The 21,551-nt window shown below is 40.1% G+C and overlaps 1 protein-coding gene and 1 long non-coding RNA gene across 8 annotated transcripts in view; one reads left to right on the forward strand and one right to left on the reverse strand.

Moving 5' to 3' along the window:
• CRLF1 (cytokine receptor like factor 1) overlaps positions 1 to 21,551 on the forward strand; it is a 206,874-nt gene that overhangs the window by 118,542 nt on the left and 66,781 nt on the right. For all 6 annotated transcript variants that reach the window (XM_077475934.1, XM_077475930.1, XM_077475929.1 and 3 more), the window contains 2 exons: positions 3,634 to 3,791; positions 10,573 to 10,741. In XM_077475934.1, coding sequence (XP_077332060.1) covers positions 3,634 to 3,791; positions 10,573 to 10,741 — 327 coding nt within the window. The remainder of the gene's footprint in view (positions 1 to 3,633; positions 3,792 to 10,572; positions 10,742 to 21,551) is intronic.
• Positions 1 to 21,551, reverse strand: part of LOC143974480 (uncharacterized) — a 116,631-nt gene that overhangs the window by 83,043 nt on the left and 12,037 nt on the right. The gene's annotated exons all lie outside the window — the stretch shown is intronic.

The following is a 21,551-nucleotide window of genomic DNA, read 5'->3' on the forward strand; positions in this document are numbered from 1 at the left end:
TACGATGCTTCCGTTTATGAATGCTGAGGAGCCTCTGTCTCCTGTCCATTCATCTTCAGTGCAGTCGAGGCTACTGAGAAAGGGACTGGGGAATCTGTGTCCTCAGTCCTTTTCTGTGTATCAAAAGGGAGATGTCAGGGGTCTTTAAAGACCCCTGATATCTCAACAAAGCCCCCCAACAGGGCTCATAAAAAATAAAAATAAAGAATTGTCATAAATAAATATTTAAAAGGTTAAATTGTAAAAATAATAAAAAAAGAATAAATAAAAAACACACTGACCCCCCCCCCCCCCCAAAAAAAAGTAAAACAATAAATAAAATAAATTTAAAAAAATGTAAAAACAAATTAAAAAAAAACTACTGACACAGTCCATGAGTCATCAGTGCTGCATATTAGTGCCACTGTCACATAACATTTAAAAAAGTATTGGTAATCGCTATCGGGGAGTACTTAAAAAAGTATAAGTACTTGTACTCGGTCTTAAAAAGTGGTATCGGTGCAGCCCTAGCTGTCATGAATAAAATTAATTCATAAAAGCTTTGTTGGCATTGTGATCATGTGACAGACAGCTTGCTGTGTACCCCTCCTCGGCTGGATGAGGTACATGTACATGATCCAGCCTGCCCATGCTGCCCTGCTGCAGTAAATGTACCGTGGCCAGACGGCAACTGGTTAAAAAATGTTTTTAATTTCTTTACCCATGACTTATATTCCTACTTTCTTTCAATTTTCTATTGCTTTCCATTTTCTTAAATAAAAGTTTAATGCAATTTACATTTTTTGATATAATGGCAATTACAATATCACCTATGTCTTACCGTATATACTCGAGTATAGGCCGACCCGAATATAAGCCGAGGCCCCCAATTTACCCCCAAAAAAACTGGCAAACTTATTGACTCGTGTATAAGCCGAGGGTGAGACATGCCTGTCCATCCCTGTGTGTGTGTCCGTCCATCCCTGTGTGTCCGTCCATCCCTGTGTGTCCGTCCATCCCTGTGTGTCCGTCCATCCATCCCTGTGTGTGTGTGTGTCCATCCATCCATCCATCCCTGTGTGTGTGTGTGTGTGTGTGTGTGTGTGTGTGTGTGTGTCCAGCCTACCTGTGTCCCGAGCCTCCGTCCCGTGCCTTGCCTCCTTGCCTCCGTCCCGTGCCTTGCCTCCGTCCCGTGCCGTGCCTTGCCTCCGTCCCGTGCCGTGCCTTGCCTCCTTGCCTCCGTCCCCTGTCGTGCCTTGCCTTGCCTCCGTCCCGTGCCTTGCCAGGATCGCCGCTCTTCGTCGGCGCCTCGGCGGCCATTCTAAAATTCAAAAGCCGCGCCTCCGCCTTCGCCTGTGATAGGCGGAACACTGAATTTCCCAGCAGCCTGTGTTCCGCCTATCACGGACATCGTCTCATCCTCGTCCGTAGTACGAGGATGAGCGGATGTCCGTGATAGGCGGAACACTGACTGCTGGGAAATTGAGTGTTCCGCCTATCACAGGCGGAGGCGGAGGCGCGGCTTTCGAATTGTAGTATGTCCGCCGTCTGTCTGCTCGATACGCTGATCGAGCAGTCAGACGGCGATGACTCGAGTATAAGCCGAGGGGGGCACTTTCAGCCTCAAAAAAGAGGCTGAAAATCTCGGCTTATACTCGAGTATATACGGTATTTATTTTTTAAGTCCAATAAATATACAGTTTCCATTTAATTATATCTCTAATAAAAATGACTGGACTCCCTAAGTAATCAAGTAACAAAATATCAGTTTTAACTAGTAAAAATGTAAATTGTAAATTTACAATATTTGCTATAGGTCAACCTGACTAACAACTAACCAAAGAATCAGTTAATAGGCTGCCTTATCTAATAAGTTAATAATACATTAAATTAACAAATTAGTTAAACATAAATGAAATAATATTCTTAACCAATTCGGTAAAATAACAAAAAATAAATAAAATCTAAACTAAATCAAATCAATGATCATTTAGGACCTTTCAATTACCAACAAATCACACAGACAGCTATCAAAAATACACATTTTATTTGTCTAATTAATTACTGTTTTAATGAATGTTAAATTGTTGTGAAACGATGCAACAAATTACTTTACCTAAATCTCATGGCAGCGCGATTTGCATTTAAACATTGAATTCATGTGTACCTGGCAACTAATAATTAACCTTCTACTGAAGAAGATCTATTACGAGTTACAAATAATGCAATTACAGCATTACTATTATTACTTCATTACCACATACCTGTAAATAATTTGTGAAAATAATGCGCGAGTTATAACTTCAATTATAAATTAGCAGATGAGTTCAGTATCTTGATCATGTATAAAGTCTCTGTCTCTGGCTTCAATATGTTAACAAAGACACTGGAAAAATGGATACCTGGATCATATATACAAATACACTGTGGCTGATTTACAAAAGAAGTAAAGCATTTTGAAAGCTTAATAAATGAGGTGAAGCTATACTGACTTCAATTTTCTTAAAGTGCACATGACTGGGTATTTTTTGAAAACTGAATTTTCACCACATATACAAATGAAAGTTATATGTTCCTTGCCAAGTTTCAATTCAATGTGCAAAGTGACCATGCTCTACTCCTTCAGTATATCAACCACAAAAAGGCTCACCACACATGCTACTATCTGATTGTGCAATCTCCTTGTGATCTACCAATAACTATGTAGTGCAAGAGCCTGCTCGACTGGACAGATTAGGTAGGGCCTTATATTACATGGTGAGATAATGTGGTAAGAAGCACATTTTTGCTCCAATTTGTTCCATCTGACACACTGCAAGGGCATTTGAAAGTGCACTAAAAGTGCACTTGGAAGTGCAGTAGCTCTAAATCTAAGGGGTAGATCTGAAATGAGTGGAAGCTCTGCTGATTTTATCATCCAATAATGTGCAAGCTAAAATGCTGTTTTATATTTTCCTTGAATGTTCCCATTGGATCTACAGCAACTTTACTTACAAGTGCCCTGTCAGTGCACTTTCAAGTGTACTTGCAGTGCAAAGTGGATTTTCCTTTTGTAAATAACCCCCAATGTGTCAGATGGCTGCAAAATTATGGACATTGATAGAAATATACATTCAATTTATTTTCAGTATTATAGCCTCTTGTTTCAGTATATAGAGCCACAACTGATTCAAAAACTTCTTTCTGGGAAAAGATAATCCAGAAGGGCAACAGGTTCACAAATTGAAAGTGGTCTGGTCCAAATGTATAATCAATACTCTTGGACTTTGGTATGTGCTTTCTATATGGATACAGAATCATTAACAGGAAGTGTCACAGGCACTTGATGAAGGGAGTATATTAAAAAACAATTAAAAACAAAAATGCAAACATGGGGCATACATAAGGGAAACATAGGGCATACATAGGGCATAATCACAAGGTAAACAAAATATAATATATGTTCTGCCTTCATAGTGAATAGAAACTATATATATATATATATATATATATATATATATATATATATATATATATTTTTTTTTTTTTTTTGCCATAAATGTAAATGTTTGGATGTTTATGTTTACTATATGGTGTACATCAGAAAAAAAATGTAGCCATGATGTTAATTGAGCTTCTGTCAAAATTCCAACCATGTTTGACATATTTATGCAGTCACCACAGACCCACCATCAGATGTTCATGTGAGTCGAGTCGGTGACTTGGAGGATCAACTCAGTGTTCGATGGAGTTCCCCTCCTGCTTTAAAGGACTTTCTGTTTCAAGCTAAATACCAGATTCGATACAGAGTAGAAGATAGTTCTGAATGGAAGGTGAGAAGAGCTTGCTGAGTGGCTACAATGCATTAGAGCAATGAGTTATGCCATTTTTACATTTGTAGTGTATATAAGACATTCAATTACTGCTCCTTTCACAGTTTTAGCCTTTTGCTTATTTTTATTTTTTTTAATTATAAAGAATTTGCTGGTACTTTACAGCAGGGGAATCCACAATTTACTAAGCACTTTCTTGTTGCAATGAAAGCATTGCAGATCAAGCAGCAACTCCCAAACATGCTTTGTCTCTGTCCATTGCCCAATTTTTTCCCGAAACCAAGCCTATCTCTGAGTTCCCCTGCTGATCAATAATCATAATCCTCTGTTACATGTTTGTGTAATTTTTAAATTTTACATGCCTCTGTATTGGCCTATTATTTCCACATCAATGGTTGTTTATAATATCTCAGTCATTTACCTGCTAATGCTAATTTATGAAGTGGTCCTTTAAAGGCCTCCATTCGAAGCCTTGGTTTGTAATACTTTGAATGCAAGGAGAATGTGCTTTGAAAAACGTAGTTGATACTGCTATACTGTAAGGTACTGTGAAGATGTGTTACTTAGGCTTGGTTCACACTAGTGGGACTTGAGTCACACAGAATCACATGACAAGGGAAATCACATTGTTTTCAATGGCGCCCATTCTAATCAATGCAAAAAAAACAAAAGAATGGTGCAACGTTGGAAAAAATTGCAATTCACAGTGTGACTTGGACACATAGATTATGCAAAGGTGCATTACATAATTACACTTTAAATCACATCAAAATCGTATCCCAGTACTGTGAACATCAGAATCACATAGGAATGCGTGTGCATTTTTGTGCGACGTGTTGCAGATTGTACCTTTCCTGTGCTGCTCTTTGGTGTGAACTGGCCCTTAACCACTTCCCGTCCGGTCAATAGCAGATTGACAAAGCTGAAGGTTGCTTTAAAGGCTTAAAGAAAGTTGCTCAAAGCTTGCCAAAAGCCTTGCAAATCTTGCTGAAAGTTTCATAAAAGCTATTTACACTGCTGTTATAAAAGCTAAGTGAAACAAGCTGTATAATCACAAAACTATATAGTATATAACACCCGTTCACTTGTTACCTCATATATACCATATTGACAGCGCTGAAACAGAAATATAAACAATAAACTAATAACATATAAAGAGGATAATTATTCTATGATTAGAGAAAGTCACTGAAAAGTGTTCAGAGCATTCCCAAACATATAAGTCTCAATTTTCAATTGAACGTTCACACTTTGGAAGGTCAGGAAAGAAAGTCCATCTCCAAGAAAGAACCACCAGTGCATGAAAAGTCTGACAGCCGGTGACACCCCTTATGGTAATTCACTCACCAGACCCCCAAGGGTTAACAGGCACTTCGTTACGACTGTTAAAGAAATCCCACTGGTATCCCTCTGGAGAATCTTCTTATCACACCGCCAAAAGTTTCTCAACCTCAGGTTCCACAATTTATACAGCAAAAGTCTCCCTTAAGAATGTCACTGGCAGCATGATCAGAGTAGTCTCACCGCAGTCCTGAGCGTGTTCGATCTAATGTAGGCTCAGCTTCCACGGCGGGTCCCGGGTAACAACACCAATCGTCTGCTCAGTAGTGACGTGTAGCTGCCTGGTCACGCCCATACGCGTTTCGTCATCACGTCTTCGTCTGTGGGCGCGGCCAGGCAGCGCAGCTCATACACCTAAATACATTGCGGGGCGGGAAGTCGGATCATGGTTACACCTACGTCCGGCCCCCTCACCTCCCCGTCCAATGCGGAAATGATTTGGCATCGCCGTATGAGCGATTGCCATAACAACGGGCCCATACAAATTAAAAGCAGACCCATACAGAATAAAAAACAGAAAACAGAAAGACTTCCGCTTCTTATTTGAGCACAGTGTAAAAGTAATTAGGTCCCGCCGTGCAAGCTGTCAACCTACCGACGAGACTGCCTACACAGAGAACCACAAGAGCTTTCCCTTCTGGTGGACCTAAAACATATATATGCCCTCAGGTGCCCTGTATTAATTTAGACAGGGCATATCCTTATTAAAAGAACCACCAATGATCATCAAGTATATAAAAAAAGGTTATTCTAAATATTACAAATATTCATCAAAGAAAATTATGTTAAAATCACCTACATTTAAAATGTGTGCAACCAATAAGTAAATACACCCCTATTAATAATGGAGATGAAAAAATGAAAATGAAAATAAAAATAAAGAAATAAAAATGAATGAAAATAAAAATAGAGATAAAAATAAATATAAAAAAATAAAAAAAAAATAAAAAAAAATAAAATAAAAAATAAAAATAAAATAAAAAATAAAAATAATAATAAAATAAAAACAAAAATAAAAGTCAAACCCAAAACAAAAATAAGAATAAAAGTAAAAATGAAAATAAATATAAATATGAAACAAATTGAAATAAAATTGAAAATGAAATAAAATAAAAATAAATGTAAAGAAAAATAGAAATAAAAATAAAAATGCACAAATGACAGAATAAATACACTATATAATGTGTAATGCACTAAAAAAGTCTAAACTCTTCTCCAGTGTATTAAAATCAATAATCGCTAATAAAACAGTTAATGTCTACCTCTATGTTCAAACCGTAGGGACTCAGAGTGTTTGTACGAAAAATCCACTCCGTTTCCCATTTCGATATTTCTCGAACTAGATTACTGCCCTTCCAATCAGGAAAGACCCTGTCAACACCCCAGAACTTGAGACCTGTTGGATCCCTGCCATGTTTACGTCTAAAATGTAGGGAAACGCTATGCTCTTTATAACCAATAGAGATATTATAAATATGTTCTGCCACCCTAGTACATAGCTTTCTTTTAGTTCGTCCTACATACATCAGCCCACATGGGCACTGGAGAACATATACCACATGCGTAGTAACACATGTAATAAATTGATCAATTTTAAAATTTTGTCCATTCCCAGTAGAGGTGAACTGATCTGTCCCTCGCATATGATTATGTACCGATTTGCAGGCTCGACATCTTTGACAAGCGAAAAAGCCAGCTCTATCCCAAAACATAAGAGGCCTAGAAGGAGGATCCAGAACCTTTTTAACAATTTTATCCCCAAACGTGGAATTCCGCCTATATATAAATCTAGGTTTATCCGGAATTACATCCCTGAGTGTCCTATCCAATTTAAGGATACTCCAATATTTTTGGATAATCCCCTCTACCTCCTTATATTGAGCATGTAACGTACTGATAAAACCCCATTCATGTGTGCTTCCAATTCTGCCTTCTTTGGGTTGTAAACATTGTTCCTGAGGTACCCGAAGCACCTGTTGCAATTCTTGATCCAAAATCTCAACAGAATACCCTTTCTCCACAAATGTATCTCTAACCAGAGACACTTGTGTTAGATAATCATCATCAGAAGTACAGTTTCTCCTCACACGGAGAAACTGTCCCTTCGGTATACCCCGTAACCAAAGGGGATGATGTCCACTATGAATAGGGGTAAAACTATTTCTATCCGTAGGCTTAAAGAACACCTTTGTGGATAGGCTAGTCAATTCTCTCATTACTGTTACATCCAAAAAATCTATTGTTTTTTTACTCCAACTGAACTCTAATTTGATATTATTATTATTATTGTTCAAACTATCAGAAAAACACTTCAAAGATTCCTCGGTGCCCTGCCAAATAAAAAACAAATCATCTATATACCTCTGGTAAAATAGTAATTCGCTTCTCCGATTTGCAAAAATCCGAATGTCCTCCCATTGGCTCATGAATAAATTAGCCAAACTCGGTGCGAACTTTGAACCCATCGCCACCCCTTTTCTTTGATTATAAAATTTACCATCATACCAAAAGTAGTTGTGTGAAAGGCAAAAATCAAGAGCCATACTCAAAAATTTCTTTTGAATGTAAGGTAAATCGTCTCTCTGAGAGAACACCCAGTTGAGAGCCAACAGGGCATCCTCGTGTTGTATAATCGTGTAGAGAGACGCGACATCTGCCGTCACTAAGAAAATCTCAGCATCCGCAGGGAACTCAACCTCCCGCAACAGCCTTAGAAAACTAGTTGTGTCCTTCAGGTAGGACCGTGTAGTCACCACACTCATCTGCAAAAAGTGGTCTAGATATTGTCCGATCCTCGCCGTCACTGAATTTATTCCATTAACAATTGGCCTAGCCGGGGGTTCGGTCTGATTTTTATGGATCTTAGGTAGCGTATAGATATTGGGAATTCTATTATAACTCGGTACCAGAAACAATTGTTCCTTTTTGGTTAAAATACGCATATAATACCCAAAGTTCACCAAGTTCGTAGGATCTTTATCTAATGGTATATATGTTGTTTGATCTGACAACATACCGCACAACTGAGTGTGGTAAAACTGTTTATCAAGAAGTACCACACCCCCCCCCCTTTATCTGCTGGTCGTATATCTGCTGGTGTATAATCCTCTCCAGTACTTTTCCTAGGTTACGAGCACATTGCCACATCACAGCACACTGAAGCGGTAGTAAAGGTTAATAAAATAAATAAATAAATAAAAACCCTGCAAGGTAAAAGCAAAATGTGCTAGTATGGATTGCATGCTAGCACATTATGAAAGACTTACCTTGAAACAAAGCCCTCCAGTGGTGTGCTTGAATGACCACCTGAATGGCCTTGGGAGTCACGGGCATGACACAGAGCTCTGAAGGAATGGCATGGGTATGCCGTTCCTTCAGAGTGCATGTCCTGATGATGTCACCAGCTGTTACTCCCTAGAATATCTCCTAAATGGTCCACGTTTAGGAGATATTCATTTAACTTACCGGTAAGCTTTATTATAAGTCACAAGAGTCAACCCGGCAGAAGACACCGAGAAAGGGTTACATATGACAGCAGAAATCTGATCATACTAGAGTTATCTTAAAAATCTTACATTTTTATTTAAATAATGTAAAAAATGTGGCACAAATTCGGGCCTAAATATCAAAAAGTGTGGCTTTACCACAAAAAACACACACGGACACAAGACAACAATAAAGACAATTAAAACAGAAACGTCCAGACGCCACGTGACAACACGCAGGCAGGCTGTCAGATGAAACAGATCGTCATAAAAAATCCCTATAGAAAGAAGAAAAGCCAAATTGGCTTTATCAGTAAATGACAACCCAGCCACATGTGGCCCCAGGGAGGATTTCAGTAGAGGATAGGAGAAGGGCTAGTAAATGTTGGTATGATGTATCAAAATATAAAAAAATCAAAAAGGGCCAAGCTTACTCACTGTATCATGGTAATTAACAATTTGTTTCCTGGTTAGCCATCCTGAAATAGCTCATGACCACCTTATAATGAGCTAGAAGTAAGTGGATTATTTTATCAAAAAGATATCCATGTTTGTGTACAAGCAATAGCTCATTGGCTGTAAGTGAACTTGATCTACCGTTAGTCATAAATCCACCGGAACAAGATAGCACAAAAGGGGAGAGACTTCTTTCATATATTACATTCAACCAGCATAACACATCGTTTGTGGGGTCAAGAGTCTCCCTATAGTGGAGGTACTATACCATCCTCAGTGGTGAGTGTCAGCTTGTCTTCATCCTTCGTATTTCCGTTCGGCAGTTTGTTGTAACATCATCACTTAGATTAATGACCGTTGAGGGCTCCGGTTTGTGGTCAGAAGCTTTCAGGTGGGTGGATGTTTGGCAGCAAGTCGATCGCAATCAGTAATTTCCTATATGCATCTAGCATCCTCTACTTCTGGGAGCTGCGTCATGTGATGGGATGGCTATGACGTCAATGCGTTTCGCTAAACAGGGTAATGTAGCTTCATCTGGATGATCAAGCTTTATTATAAGCTTACTTGTAGGTAAAAGTCAAAATACAAACTTTGCTACCACTTTAACAGTTCAGACTTACTAACAAAAGTTAATTCCTCTTTCTTATATAACTTGCTTTACAGTGGTCACACAAAGGCAGAAAAAAACACAAAAACATGTACAAATAAAACCAAAATTGGGCTGACTTGATAGACCACTTAGTCTGTTTTCTGCCATCACCCTTCTAGAACAGTAAAGCCATCTTCTCCAGATGATACAGTCACTTTAGCCATATATGTTACTCACTCAGGGAAGTTACTCACTTCCTCTCATACAAAGGAGATCCTCCGTAGACCCAGGGGCCCCTCCCTCCAAATGAAGCCACAGACCAGCAGTTGAAGGTCAGGAGTGTCAAGGTCTCTCTATCTGCTCCTAAGTGTCCTCTCTTTTCACCCTGGAAGTCCAGCCTTACAGAAGGGCTCTTGAATGCAGCTCCAGCACAGCATTACACCTCTACAGGAGTGTCCTGTTCCCATTCGTAAAGTACACTGGGCCCCATCCACAGCTGGCATATAAAAAAGCACTATCTCTACCCTTTACATCACTACAGGAGAGGCAACAAATAAAGAAGTACTGTCAACAAATATAGGAGGATATTAGACTTAAGATTCATGTTTATAGCTGTTCTGAGATACTGCAAATGCTTGCTATGGGGAACTCATGGGAATGAGCAGATCCTCCATTGGAAGCAGAAAATTAAGTGAATGCACTTTATAAGAGCCTAAAGAGCTGGCAGTCAAAAGTGTGGTTATAGTTGTACATTTGTCTGCAGTTGTTTGCTTGTTCAGAACCAGATATTTTTCAGTTGGAAAACTGTAAATGCTATCCGACCTGCTAGGCAATTTTTTATTTTTTAAATCACTGTATATACACATATTGCCTTGAAACTGATTGGTTGTTTTGCATTTATACTTTTCAGGTGGTAGATGATGTAGGCAACCAGACTTCCTGTCGTCTTGCTGGATTAAAACCAGGAACTGTATACTTTGTCCAGGTTCGGTGTAACCCGTTTGGGATCTATGGATCTAAGAAGGCAGGCATCTGGAGTGACTGGAGCAATCCAACTGCTGCATCTACGCCAAGAAGTGGTTAGTGTTCTGCTGATAGTTATGTTATTCTTTTAAAGGTTAAATGTGACATATACACAGATTCATTTATTTAAAAGATGAACATTTTGTTTAAGAGCACTTAAACTGTGTGGTGTTAAGGTCTTTTATTGTAGAGAGACTAGTCATTTTTATTGCACATGTGTTGACTTATGTAGCTAGCTTTCCACTAGTTTTAGTGCTGAAATACACTTACATTTTTACAAGCCAGTGGGTTGCATTGCAGCACAATGTACCTGACACGCAATAAGTGCACATGATCACAATGATCAGATTTCTAGAACTGTGCTTTTGCAGCAATGTGGTCAGTGAAAATAATATTCACTTTTGTCAAATGGGTATAAGTTTTGCTTGTGTGGAAAAGAAATGTTAACAATGCACAGATGTTTACTTTTGCAATTAAGAGTCTTGCAAATGTGAGAAAGTGACAATTATGCTGTACACTATTAGAAGCTCTAGATATCTCTCTTAGATTTGATTTTCAATTAGCCTATGCTGACCAACAGAACAATTTATGACAATAGTTTAAAACATAGAAGGAACTTGTCAGAACACTCAAAACCTCTTTAATGGATAGGTTCAGACTTAGCAACATGTTATAACCTGTAACATGTTGGTGTAACTTGTAACATGTTGCTATGCACCAGTTCTCCACACCACCCAGCCCCCCGTGACAGTGGGCAGGGGTTCGTCTCCCCAGCAGCAACTGTCACATTTAAAATGGGTGTGACTGTGTGGGCCATCTCATTCATTTACCGGGATCTGTGACTGAAGAAACATCCTGTCTTCCACCTCAGCAGATGCCTTGTTGAGCTTAATGACTATGAGCATGCTGATCAGTGCCCTAGTAGTCTATTGACACTTTCTGCAACTCGGTAACTGTCTGCCTATACCTCTGCATGGGCAGAGAGTTGTAAGAAGTATCTGCAAGAATCTGACATTGCATCTGTAATCCACTGATTATGGGTGCAATGCTTTGCAGGCTCATCTGCAAACAAAAATGCACTTTTTTTTTTACCTCCAAAACATGTGCATTTTTATTTTTTTTTTACAAAGGTGAACATATCCTTTTAATCCTTTTGCCGCCAGGAACATACATTGTGTGGTTATCACAAACAATCCAGTGGCTGCAGCCCAGCTTGCTTTGCCTGGAAAGTATGTTTTGCAATGCGTTCTGAATTGCAAAACATTCAGTGGAGTACAGGGGAGACGTGCAGGGTCTTTTAGACCCTGCATATCTCAATAAAGAGAACCTGTCACCTAAAAATCTTTTCATAGGGGACTGATTGTCCCCTATGTGATGAAAGAAAAAAGTTAAGTAAAAAAATATATCTTTTTTTTTTTGCAAAAAAATAAAGTTACACACAAGCACATAACCCCCCCCCCCCCTCAAAGAAAATGTTGAGAACCCCCTAACACCACATATACACACACGCACAAATGTAAATGCATACATCGGGACGCCTACGTGTGAAAATGTTGATTGTGATACATATGTTACCTATCGCCACATACGCCAGAATGAGAGCAATAATTGTAACACCAGATCTCCTCTGTAACACTAAACTGATACCTATAGGGGGCTTTTGAAGTGTTGCCTATAGAAAATATAGGGTACTGAAGTTTGTAGCCATTTGACAGGTACACATAAATTTAAGGTTTAAGGTTTGGCATGTTAGGTATCTATTTACTCGTGTAACCTCATCTTTTATATTTTATAAATATTTGGGTCATTTATTGCGTTTGTTTGTCCTAAAATTCATGTTGGTGTGTTTTTTACAAAAACTTTGCATTTCCTAGACCTTTGTGGTAATATCGTGTGACATAAAAAATTACAACTACCACTATTTTATTCTCTGGGGTGTCTGCTTTCAGAAAATATATATGTGTGGGTTTTGTGTAATCTTCAGGCCTTAACCACTTACAGACCGGACCATTTTGCTGGTGAAAGACAAGACCACTTTTTGCGTTTCGGCACTGCGTCGCTTTAACTGACAATTGCGCGGTCGTGCGACGTGTCTCCCAAACAAAATTGACGTCCTTTTTTTCCCACAAATAGAGCTTTCTTTTGGTGGTATTTGATCACCCCTGCGGTTTTTATTTTTTGCGCTATAAACAAAAATAGAGCGACAATTTTGAAAAAAACGCATTATTTTTTACTTTTTGTTATAATAAATATCCCCCAAAAACATATATAAAAAAAAAAATTACCCTCAGTTTAGGCCGATACGTATTCTTCTACATATTTTTGGTAAAAAAAATCGCAATAAGCGATTATTGATTGGTTTGTGCAAAAGTTATAGCGTTTACAAAATAGGGATAGTTTTATAGCATTTTTATTAATAATTTTTTATTATTTTTTTTTTTTACTAGTAATGGCGGCGATCAGCGATTTTTATTGTGACTGCGACATTGTGGGGGACCCATCGGACATTTTTGACACATTTTTGGGACCATTGTCATTTATACATTAATCACAGCTATATAAATACAGTGATTCCTGTGTAAATTACACTGGCAGTGAAGGGGTTAACCAGTGGGTGGCAGTGTAGGGGTTAGGTGTTCCTAGAGGTGTGTTACTAACTGTGGGGGGGTTGGGCTTTCATTTAGTGAACACTGATCTCTGCTCCAATCACATGGAGCAGAGATCAGCGTCACTAGTTGCTGGGCAGAATGGAGAAATGCTGTTTACACGGCATTTCCTCCATTCAGCCGTCCCGTGAGACGATCACTGGGATGCCCGCGGCGATCGAGTCCACTGGTCCCACGACCGGACTCACGGGGGTCCCGACCAGCGCGGGAGCGCGCCGCCGGCGGCGCGCTCCCGTTGGCAGGGCGGCATTGAATATTGGACGTACCTGTATGCCAATATACCTGCCCGTGCCATTCTGTCGACGTACATCGTCGTGCGCTGGTCGGGAACCGGTTAAGGTAGTTGTAAACCCTTACAAACCACGTTGACCTACAGGTAAGCCTAGATTAAGGCTTACCTGTAGGTGCAGGAAATATCTCCTAAACCTATATGGTTTAAGAGATACTTACAAAAAGACAGGCACTGCTGTCTTTTTTTAAGGAGGGTTCCCACCATCCCTGTGCTGAGTTCCCAGGTCTGTACACATGCTGTGTCCATTATGGGGGGTTCCCACCATCCCTATGCTGACTTACTCTGATTTCTGAACAAAACACCAATCATGTTTCTGTTCATTTGGATCTGAAATTTTGCATGCATAGAAATTCCCATAGGGTTACCACCATTCCTGTTCTGAGTTCCCAGGTCTGTACACCTGCTGTGTCCATTATGAGGTTACATAGTTAGTAAGGTTGAATAAAGACACCAGTCCATCCAGTTCAACCTGCGTGAGTGTCTACAATCCTTGTCCCTATCCATGTACATTGCACACTCACATCAGTCCCTATCCTCAAGGAGCCCACAATCCAAGGTCCCCATTCATATACTAGGGCCAATTTTGGACAGAAACCAATCAACCTACCTGCATGTCTTTGGAGTGTGGAAGGAAACCAGAGCACCTAGAGGAAATCCATGCAGGCACAGGGAGAACATGCAAACTCCAGGCAGGTAGTGTCATGGTTGGGATTTGAACTAGCAACGCTAGTTATCATTATGAGGGGTCCCCACCATGCTTGTGCTGTGCTGACTTCCTGGGTTTTTAACTTTTTAGGTTTGTAAACTTTTCGTAATTAATTTTTGTTATGAATTTGGATCCAAAATTCGTAAACCAAATTTCGTACAGAATACCTATGCATTTCGGATGCGTACGAATGTACGACTTTCCGTAAATTCGTATGAATTTTCGATTTGTGCGAAACTAATCCCATATGTCTAGTATTTAATATTAAAAAACAAACGTCATCGACATAAAAAACAGGTAAAAGATTCAATAAATAAAATTGCGGCCGGCTGGCTGCAGTACACACGCCTGTGCTACAAACAATGGGATGTAGCGTGCGGTGACATCAGTACGTCACTCCTCCCCAACACTTATAGAGATGATAGCACCTAGGCTGGCTATATGAATAAAACGCAGTCACTTTAGGTTCAGATGAGCACCCAAAACCTGCTAAACTCTGTGATGTTTAAAAAAGATGAATTCTGACATCCCTAGACATTTCCTGGTTTATTTCTTAAAAGAGAAGTATGGGGTTTGTTTTTTGCACAAGCATACTTACCTAGGTGGATGCAGCATCAGTCAGATTCTGCATCTGTCCCCCACTGTCTCTAACACTGAGAACCAAGTGATCAAACACTGATAATTGCTCGGTTCTCAGGGCTCCCTCAGCAGAGATCTGGTGACTGTCAGTCTGCAGCTCTCTGACCTGCCCCCGCCCCCCTCGCTCACTGGAGCACTGGGCTATGGAGGGTGTGGGAGAAACTGGCTCAGGCTTTCAGTGGTTTGCTGAGAGGCTGAGCCAGATGCCAGTCCAGGCATGTGGGCGAATCTCGACTTTATTTTTGCGATCTTACCTGAGCCTGGACTGGTTCTGTGATGTCAGCCAACAGCGGTGCTTCAGCCTGCTGTCTGCTGCAAATGGGTCACAGGAGTGCAGAGTGGAGTGGTCCACAGAAGTATAGCCAAACAAGCTTCGGCTGTACTTCTGCTTTAAATGGTTTGTTCCACACTTCCCTCATGGCAATGGGCCAAATATGAGGTATAGCCGGGAAGGCTAGCTGAGCATTAAATCAGTAAGTGAAAGATATTTTACTGCAATATGTATCAATCTCTAGAAATGTTGTAAAAATAAATGATTTTTAGGGTACATAGGTGCTTGTAACAAATCCCGTGTGCGTACTGTTTATAACCTATATATAACCTATGATGTCAAATAAACTTGTTTATTGAATTTTGCTGTGACAAAACATAATTGTGGATGAAATTCTAACAAGTAGTCTCTTTAATATGTTTCACAATGAGCTTCTTAAGGATAGGGAAACATTTATTGGACTCACATTGTTCATGTATTTTATCATATGTAATACATTTATTGAGTTCAGCAAACCATTCTTCTAATGTGGGGGCCACAGTGTAATCCAAATTCAGTACTAACATTCTCTGGACTGCAAATATAGATTGTCATGTGTGGGTCTAGTTTAGTGCATTGAAAGCAATTAGATAAGTAATAACTGGGGTATTGCTTATGTGGGTTTTGAATATGCTGTTAATTCTAGACACCACTGTGAAACATCATCACAGAAATTTAGGGCATATACACAAAAGATGTTTTAGATCACCTTAATTTCAGTTGCATTGCCTACAACAACAAGTCTCTCTGGCTCCTTTTCTATGAAGAAAGCCTATGGTAAGGGGGGCAATGATACTTGTGATGCCGTGTACACACGATCGGAGTTCCGGCCAGAAAAAGGCAGATGAAAGCGGCCTAGGGATGCACCGAATGGGTTTTTTGGTGCCGAAACCGATACCGAAAATGAAAAATACACTAGGCCGAAAACCGAAACCGATACCGAAACAGCACCAAAACCGAAAATGGCTTTTTTTATATATTAAAAAAAATATATATATATATAAAATCGCCTTATATAGTATTATTCATTATAGTATTCATATTCAACTGAATCATTAATTTTATGAATAAAAGAATAGTCCAGTAATGGAAAATAACAGTACTTTAATAAAGCAACCCAAATAAATTGGACAGTGGACACAGAAGATAAAATCATAAAATCAAATAAAATACAAAATTAAATGATAAATTACTACCGCATATCCTACAGTGTAGACTGCAGTCAGTGCACATTGAACCATAACAAAGAAATAAATAAAAAAAATGAAATAAAATAATATAAAAATAAAACGACTAAGACTAAGTCTAAGAAGACTTAATGTCTTAGACTTTATTAATTTTCAACTTAAACCAGAAGAACTAGTAGTAATTCAGTTATCTCTCCCTAAGGTGTCAGCGGCTGCATGTGCGATAAAAGTGTATGTATGTAGCTGCGGGTTACACACACAGTCATACAGTAGACCACACTGTTTTCCGGCCCCCGGGTATGAGCAGAGACAGCCTGGAACACAGTCTACAGTCTGGTCTACAGCAGCGGTGTTCGGGCAATCACAGCAAGCAATGTAGACTAGTCTGTTTCTGGAAGTCTCTGCCCATATCTGGAACACAGTGTGGTATAGTGTATAGTACTGGAATATGTAGACAGCCACAGATACAGGACATACAGTTTTGCACATGCAGCGGGCTGAAAGCTTAGGGAGAGACAATCAATGACTGAGAGTTTTGTCCCAACAACAAACTATAAAGAATAACAATGGCAGAAGGCTGTTATTCTGTTTCACAGTAATATATAAGTATGCTAAATGCAATAAATATTTTCAACCTGAGAGAACTGTAGTAATTTATTTTTTCCCCCCTAAGTTCTCTCCCTAAGGTGTCAGCGGCTGCATGTGCGATAAAAGTGTATGTATGTACAGTGGTGTGAAAAAGTGTTTGCCCCCTTCCTCATTTCCTGTTCCTTTGCATGTTTGTCACACTTAAGTGTTTCGGAACATCAAACCAATTTAAACAATAGTCAAGGACAACACAAGTAAACACAAAATGCAATTTGTAAATGAAGGTGTTTATTATTAAAGGTGAAAAAAAATCCAAACCATCATGGCCCTGTGTGAAAAAGTGATTGCCCCCCTTGTAAAAACATACTATAACTGTGGTTGTCCACACCTGAGTTCAATTTCTCTAGCCACACCCAGGCCTGATTTTTGCCACACCTGTTCACAATCAAGGCATCACTTAAATAGGAGCTGCTTGACACAGTAAGGTCCACCAGAAGATCCTTAAAAGCTACACATCATGCCGAGACCCAAAGAAATTCAGGAACAATTGAGAAAGAAAGTAATTGAGATCTATCAGTCTGGAAAGGGTTATAAAGCCATTTCCAAAGCTTTGGGAATCCAGTGAACCACAGTGAGAGCCATTATCCACAAATGGCGAAGACATGGAACAGTGGTGAACCTTCCCAGGAGTGGCCGGCCGCCCAAAATTACCCCAAGAGCGCAGCGACGACTCATCCAAGAGGTCACAAAAGACCCCACAACAACGTCCAAGGAACTGCAGGCCTCACTTGCCTCAGTTAAGGTCAGCGTTCATGCCTCCACCATCAGGAAAAGACTGGGCAAAAATGGCCTGCATGGCAGAGTTCCAAGGAGAAAACCACTGCTGAGCAAAAAGAACATCAAAGCTCGTCTCAATTTCTCCACAACACATCTTGATGATCCCCAAGACTTTTGGGACAACATTCTGTGGACCGATGAGACAAAAGTGGAACTCTTTGGAAGGTGTGTGTCCAAGTATATCTGGCGTAGAAGGAACACTGCATTTCATAAAAAGAACATTATACCAACAGTAAAATATGGTGGTGGTAGTGTGATGGTCTGGGGCTGTTTTGCTGCTTCAGGACCTGGAAGACTTGTCGTGATAAAAGGAACTATGAATTCTGCTGTCTACCAAGAGATCCTGAAGGAGAATGTCCGACCATCTGTTCGTGTACTCAAGCTGAAACGAACTTGGGTTCTGCAGCAGGACAATGATCCTAAACACACCAGCAAGTCCACCACCAAATGGCTGAAGAAAAACAAAATGAAGACTTTGGAGTGGCCTAGCCAAAGTCCTGACCTGAATCCTATTGAGATGTTGTGGTATGACCTTAAAAAGGCCGTTCATGCTCGAAAACCCTCTAATGTAACTGAATTAGGACAATTCTGCAAAGATGAGTGGGCCAAAATTCCTCCAGGACGCTGTAAAAGCCTCATTGCACGTTATCGCAAACGCTTGGTTGCAGTTGTTGCTGCTAAGGGTGGCCCAACCAGTTATTAGGTTTAGGGGGCAATCACTTTTTCACACAGGGCCATGATGGTTTGGATTTTTTTTCACCTTTAATAATAAACACCTTCATTTACAAATTGCATTTTGTGTTTACTTGTGTTGTCCTTGACTATTGTTTAAATTGGTTTGATGTTCCGAAACACTTAAGTGTGACAAACATGCAAAGGAACAGGAAATGAGGAAGGGGGCAAACACTTTTTCACACCACTGTAGCTGCGGGTTACATACACAGTCATACAGTAGACCACACTGTTTTCCGGCCCCTGGGTATGAGCAGAGACATCCTGGAACACAGTCTACAGTCTGGTCTACAGCAGCGGTGCTCGGGCAATCACAGCACTAGTCTGTTTCTGGAAGTCTCTGCCCATATCTGGAACACAGTGTGGTATAGTGTATAGTACTGGAATATGTAGACAGCCACAGATACAGGACATACAGTTTTGCACATGCAGCGGGCTGAAAGCTTAGGGAGAGACAATCAATGACTGACAGTTTTGTCCCAACAACAAACTATGAAGAATAACAATGGCAGAAGGCTGTTATTCTGTTTCACAGTAATATATAAGTATGCTAAATGCAATAAATATTTTCAACCTGAGAGAACTGTAGTAATTTATTTTTTCCCCCCTAAGTTCTCTCCCTAAGGTGTCAGCGGCTGCATGTGCGATAAAAGTGTATGTATGTAGCTGCGGGTTACATACACAGTCATACAGTAGACCACACTGTTTTCCGGCCCCCTGATATGAGCAGAGACATCCTGGAACACAGTCTACAGTCTGGTCTACAGCAGTGGTGCTCGGGCAATCACAGCAAGCAATGTAGACTAGTCTGTTTCTGGAAGTCTCTGCCCATATCTGGAACACAGTGTGGTATACTGTATAGTACTGGAATATGTGGACAGCCACAAATACAGGACATACAGTTTTGCACATGCAGCGGGCTGAAAGCTTAGGGAGAGAGAGATATAGTTTGGCCCAACAGTAACAAACTATGTATGATGTGTGTGACTGTGTACAGTACTAAAACTGGAGATCTCTTAAATTGAAGAAGTGCAAAAACTGTAGAACTACTACAATGAACAAACAACTAATGGCAGTATGGCACAACTAGACAACTGGAACATACTGGTAGTCAGTCATACTATGTTGTATGTTCCAATTGTCCAAATAGCACAGTCCAATGCCAATTCATTTACTATGTTCAACAACATGGTAAAGGAATTAGTCTATGCTACGGATTTATACATCTATTTCAGTATAAGTGGCAGATTTATCTTTAAGAACAAAAGTTGCTCCGCTTTCTCACAGGAGAGATGGTTTCTCTTCTCATCAAGAATATGAGATGCTAGACTGAATAGTCTCTCACTCTCTGTACTGGTGCTTGGGGCAGATAAATATCTGCGTGCAATCTGTGCAAGCAAAGGAAAACGTTGTTTGTTGATGCGCCAGTACACAAGGGGATTGTCACTTCTGGCGATAGGCTGTTCAGCTAAATAAATGTCCAGCTGTTGGGTAGCTGCACTTGTTGTTGCACTGCTATGGACCGGGGTGCATTCATGTAAAATTTCTTCAAACATATCAGATATGGAGGGAGCGTGTTCCTCTTCACTTGTATGCAACCGTTTCTTCTCACTTTCCTCTGTGCTACACCTCAAAACTCCTTCACCGGATGCTTCCACCACCTCCATTTGTGCCTGTATCATTTCCCGTGCACGCTGCTTTTTCTCAACATTAAAATAATGCTCTTTAAATCGAGGATCTAGAACTGTTGCAATGCAGTACAGAGGGTTGGACTCGCGGTCTTGAAACCGGTTGGTAACAGCCTCCAGTAGAGTGGTTTTAGCCGTTTTTACGCCATGGTCTGTTTCTATCTCTTTTCCTAGCAGACGCTTCAGTGCGGCAATCAAGGGAATAACTTCAGAAATGGAAGCATTAGTTGAGCTTATTTCTTTTGTTAACTGTTCAAATGGAGATAGAAGAGACAAACTATTTTCAACTAACATCCACTGATGTGCACTCAGTGTTGCCGGCAGCTCGTAATCTGCAATGTATGCAGCTAAAACACGCTTTTGTTCAAAAAGACTTTGCAGCATATAGTAGGTGCTGTTCCAACGAGTGGCTACATCTTGCTGCAGTCGTTTCGGTGGCATTCCAAACTGTATCTGCAAAGCTTGTAATCTGGAATAAGCAAGTGGAGAATGCTTAAAGTGACCCACAATTTTTCTTCCTTTTCGGTGCATCCCTAGAAAGCGCTTTATCGGAAAATGCGACCGTGTGTATGCTCCATTGGAATTTAGCTGTCTGAATTTCCGCCAGCCAAAAATTGATAGCAAGTTCTCAATTTTCCAGACGGAAAAACTTTCTATCGGAAATTCCGATCGTGTGTATGCAATTCCGACACGCCAAAAATCACGCATGCTCAGATTCAATTACGAGACAGAAGTTATTGACTACTGGCTATTGAACTTCCTTTTTCTAGTCCCGTCGTACATGTTGTACGTCACCGCGTTCTAAACGATCGGACTTTGGTGTGACCGCGTGTAGGCAAGACAGCTTGAGCGGAATTTCATCAGAATTCCATTGGGAAAACCATCAGAGCTTCTTCCGACAAGAATTCCGATCAAGTGTACGCGGCATCAGAGTAACTGAAGGGCATCTTCCCACGGCTCATAAGTCATGGTGCCTAAAACCGACTCCTACTCCTTTATAAAGTGTAGTGAAAAATTGACAGCTGATAGAAGATATCAATCCTTTGGTTGTCTTGGATCTCATTGGTCCATCCAATATTGGATGCAATGCAGATAATGACAAATTGGGCTTGCACTGTATGTCTAAGGTATGGTAAAAGTTTTTTTTTTTTTTTTTTTAATCTAGAAGTATTGAAGAGTGTTAGAGAACCTATTATTTAGGGCACTCAGGATGCTCATTTC

This window comes from Lithobates pipiens, unplaced genomic scaffold (genome assembly GCF_037356315.1).
Source record: "Lithobates pipiens isolate NorthernLeopardFrog02 unplaced genomic scaffold, aLitPip1_a1.2 Scaffold_13, whole genome shotgun sequence".
NCBI classification, from domain to species: Eukaryota; Metazoa; Chordata; class Amphibia; order Anura; family Ranidae; genus Lithobates; species Lithobates pipiens.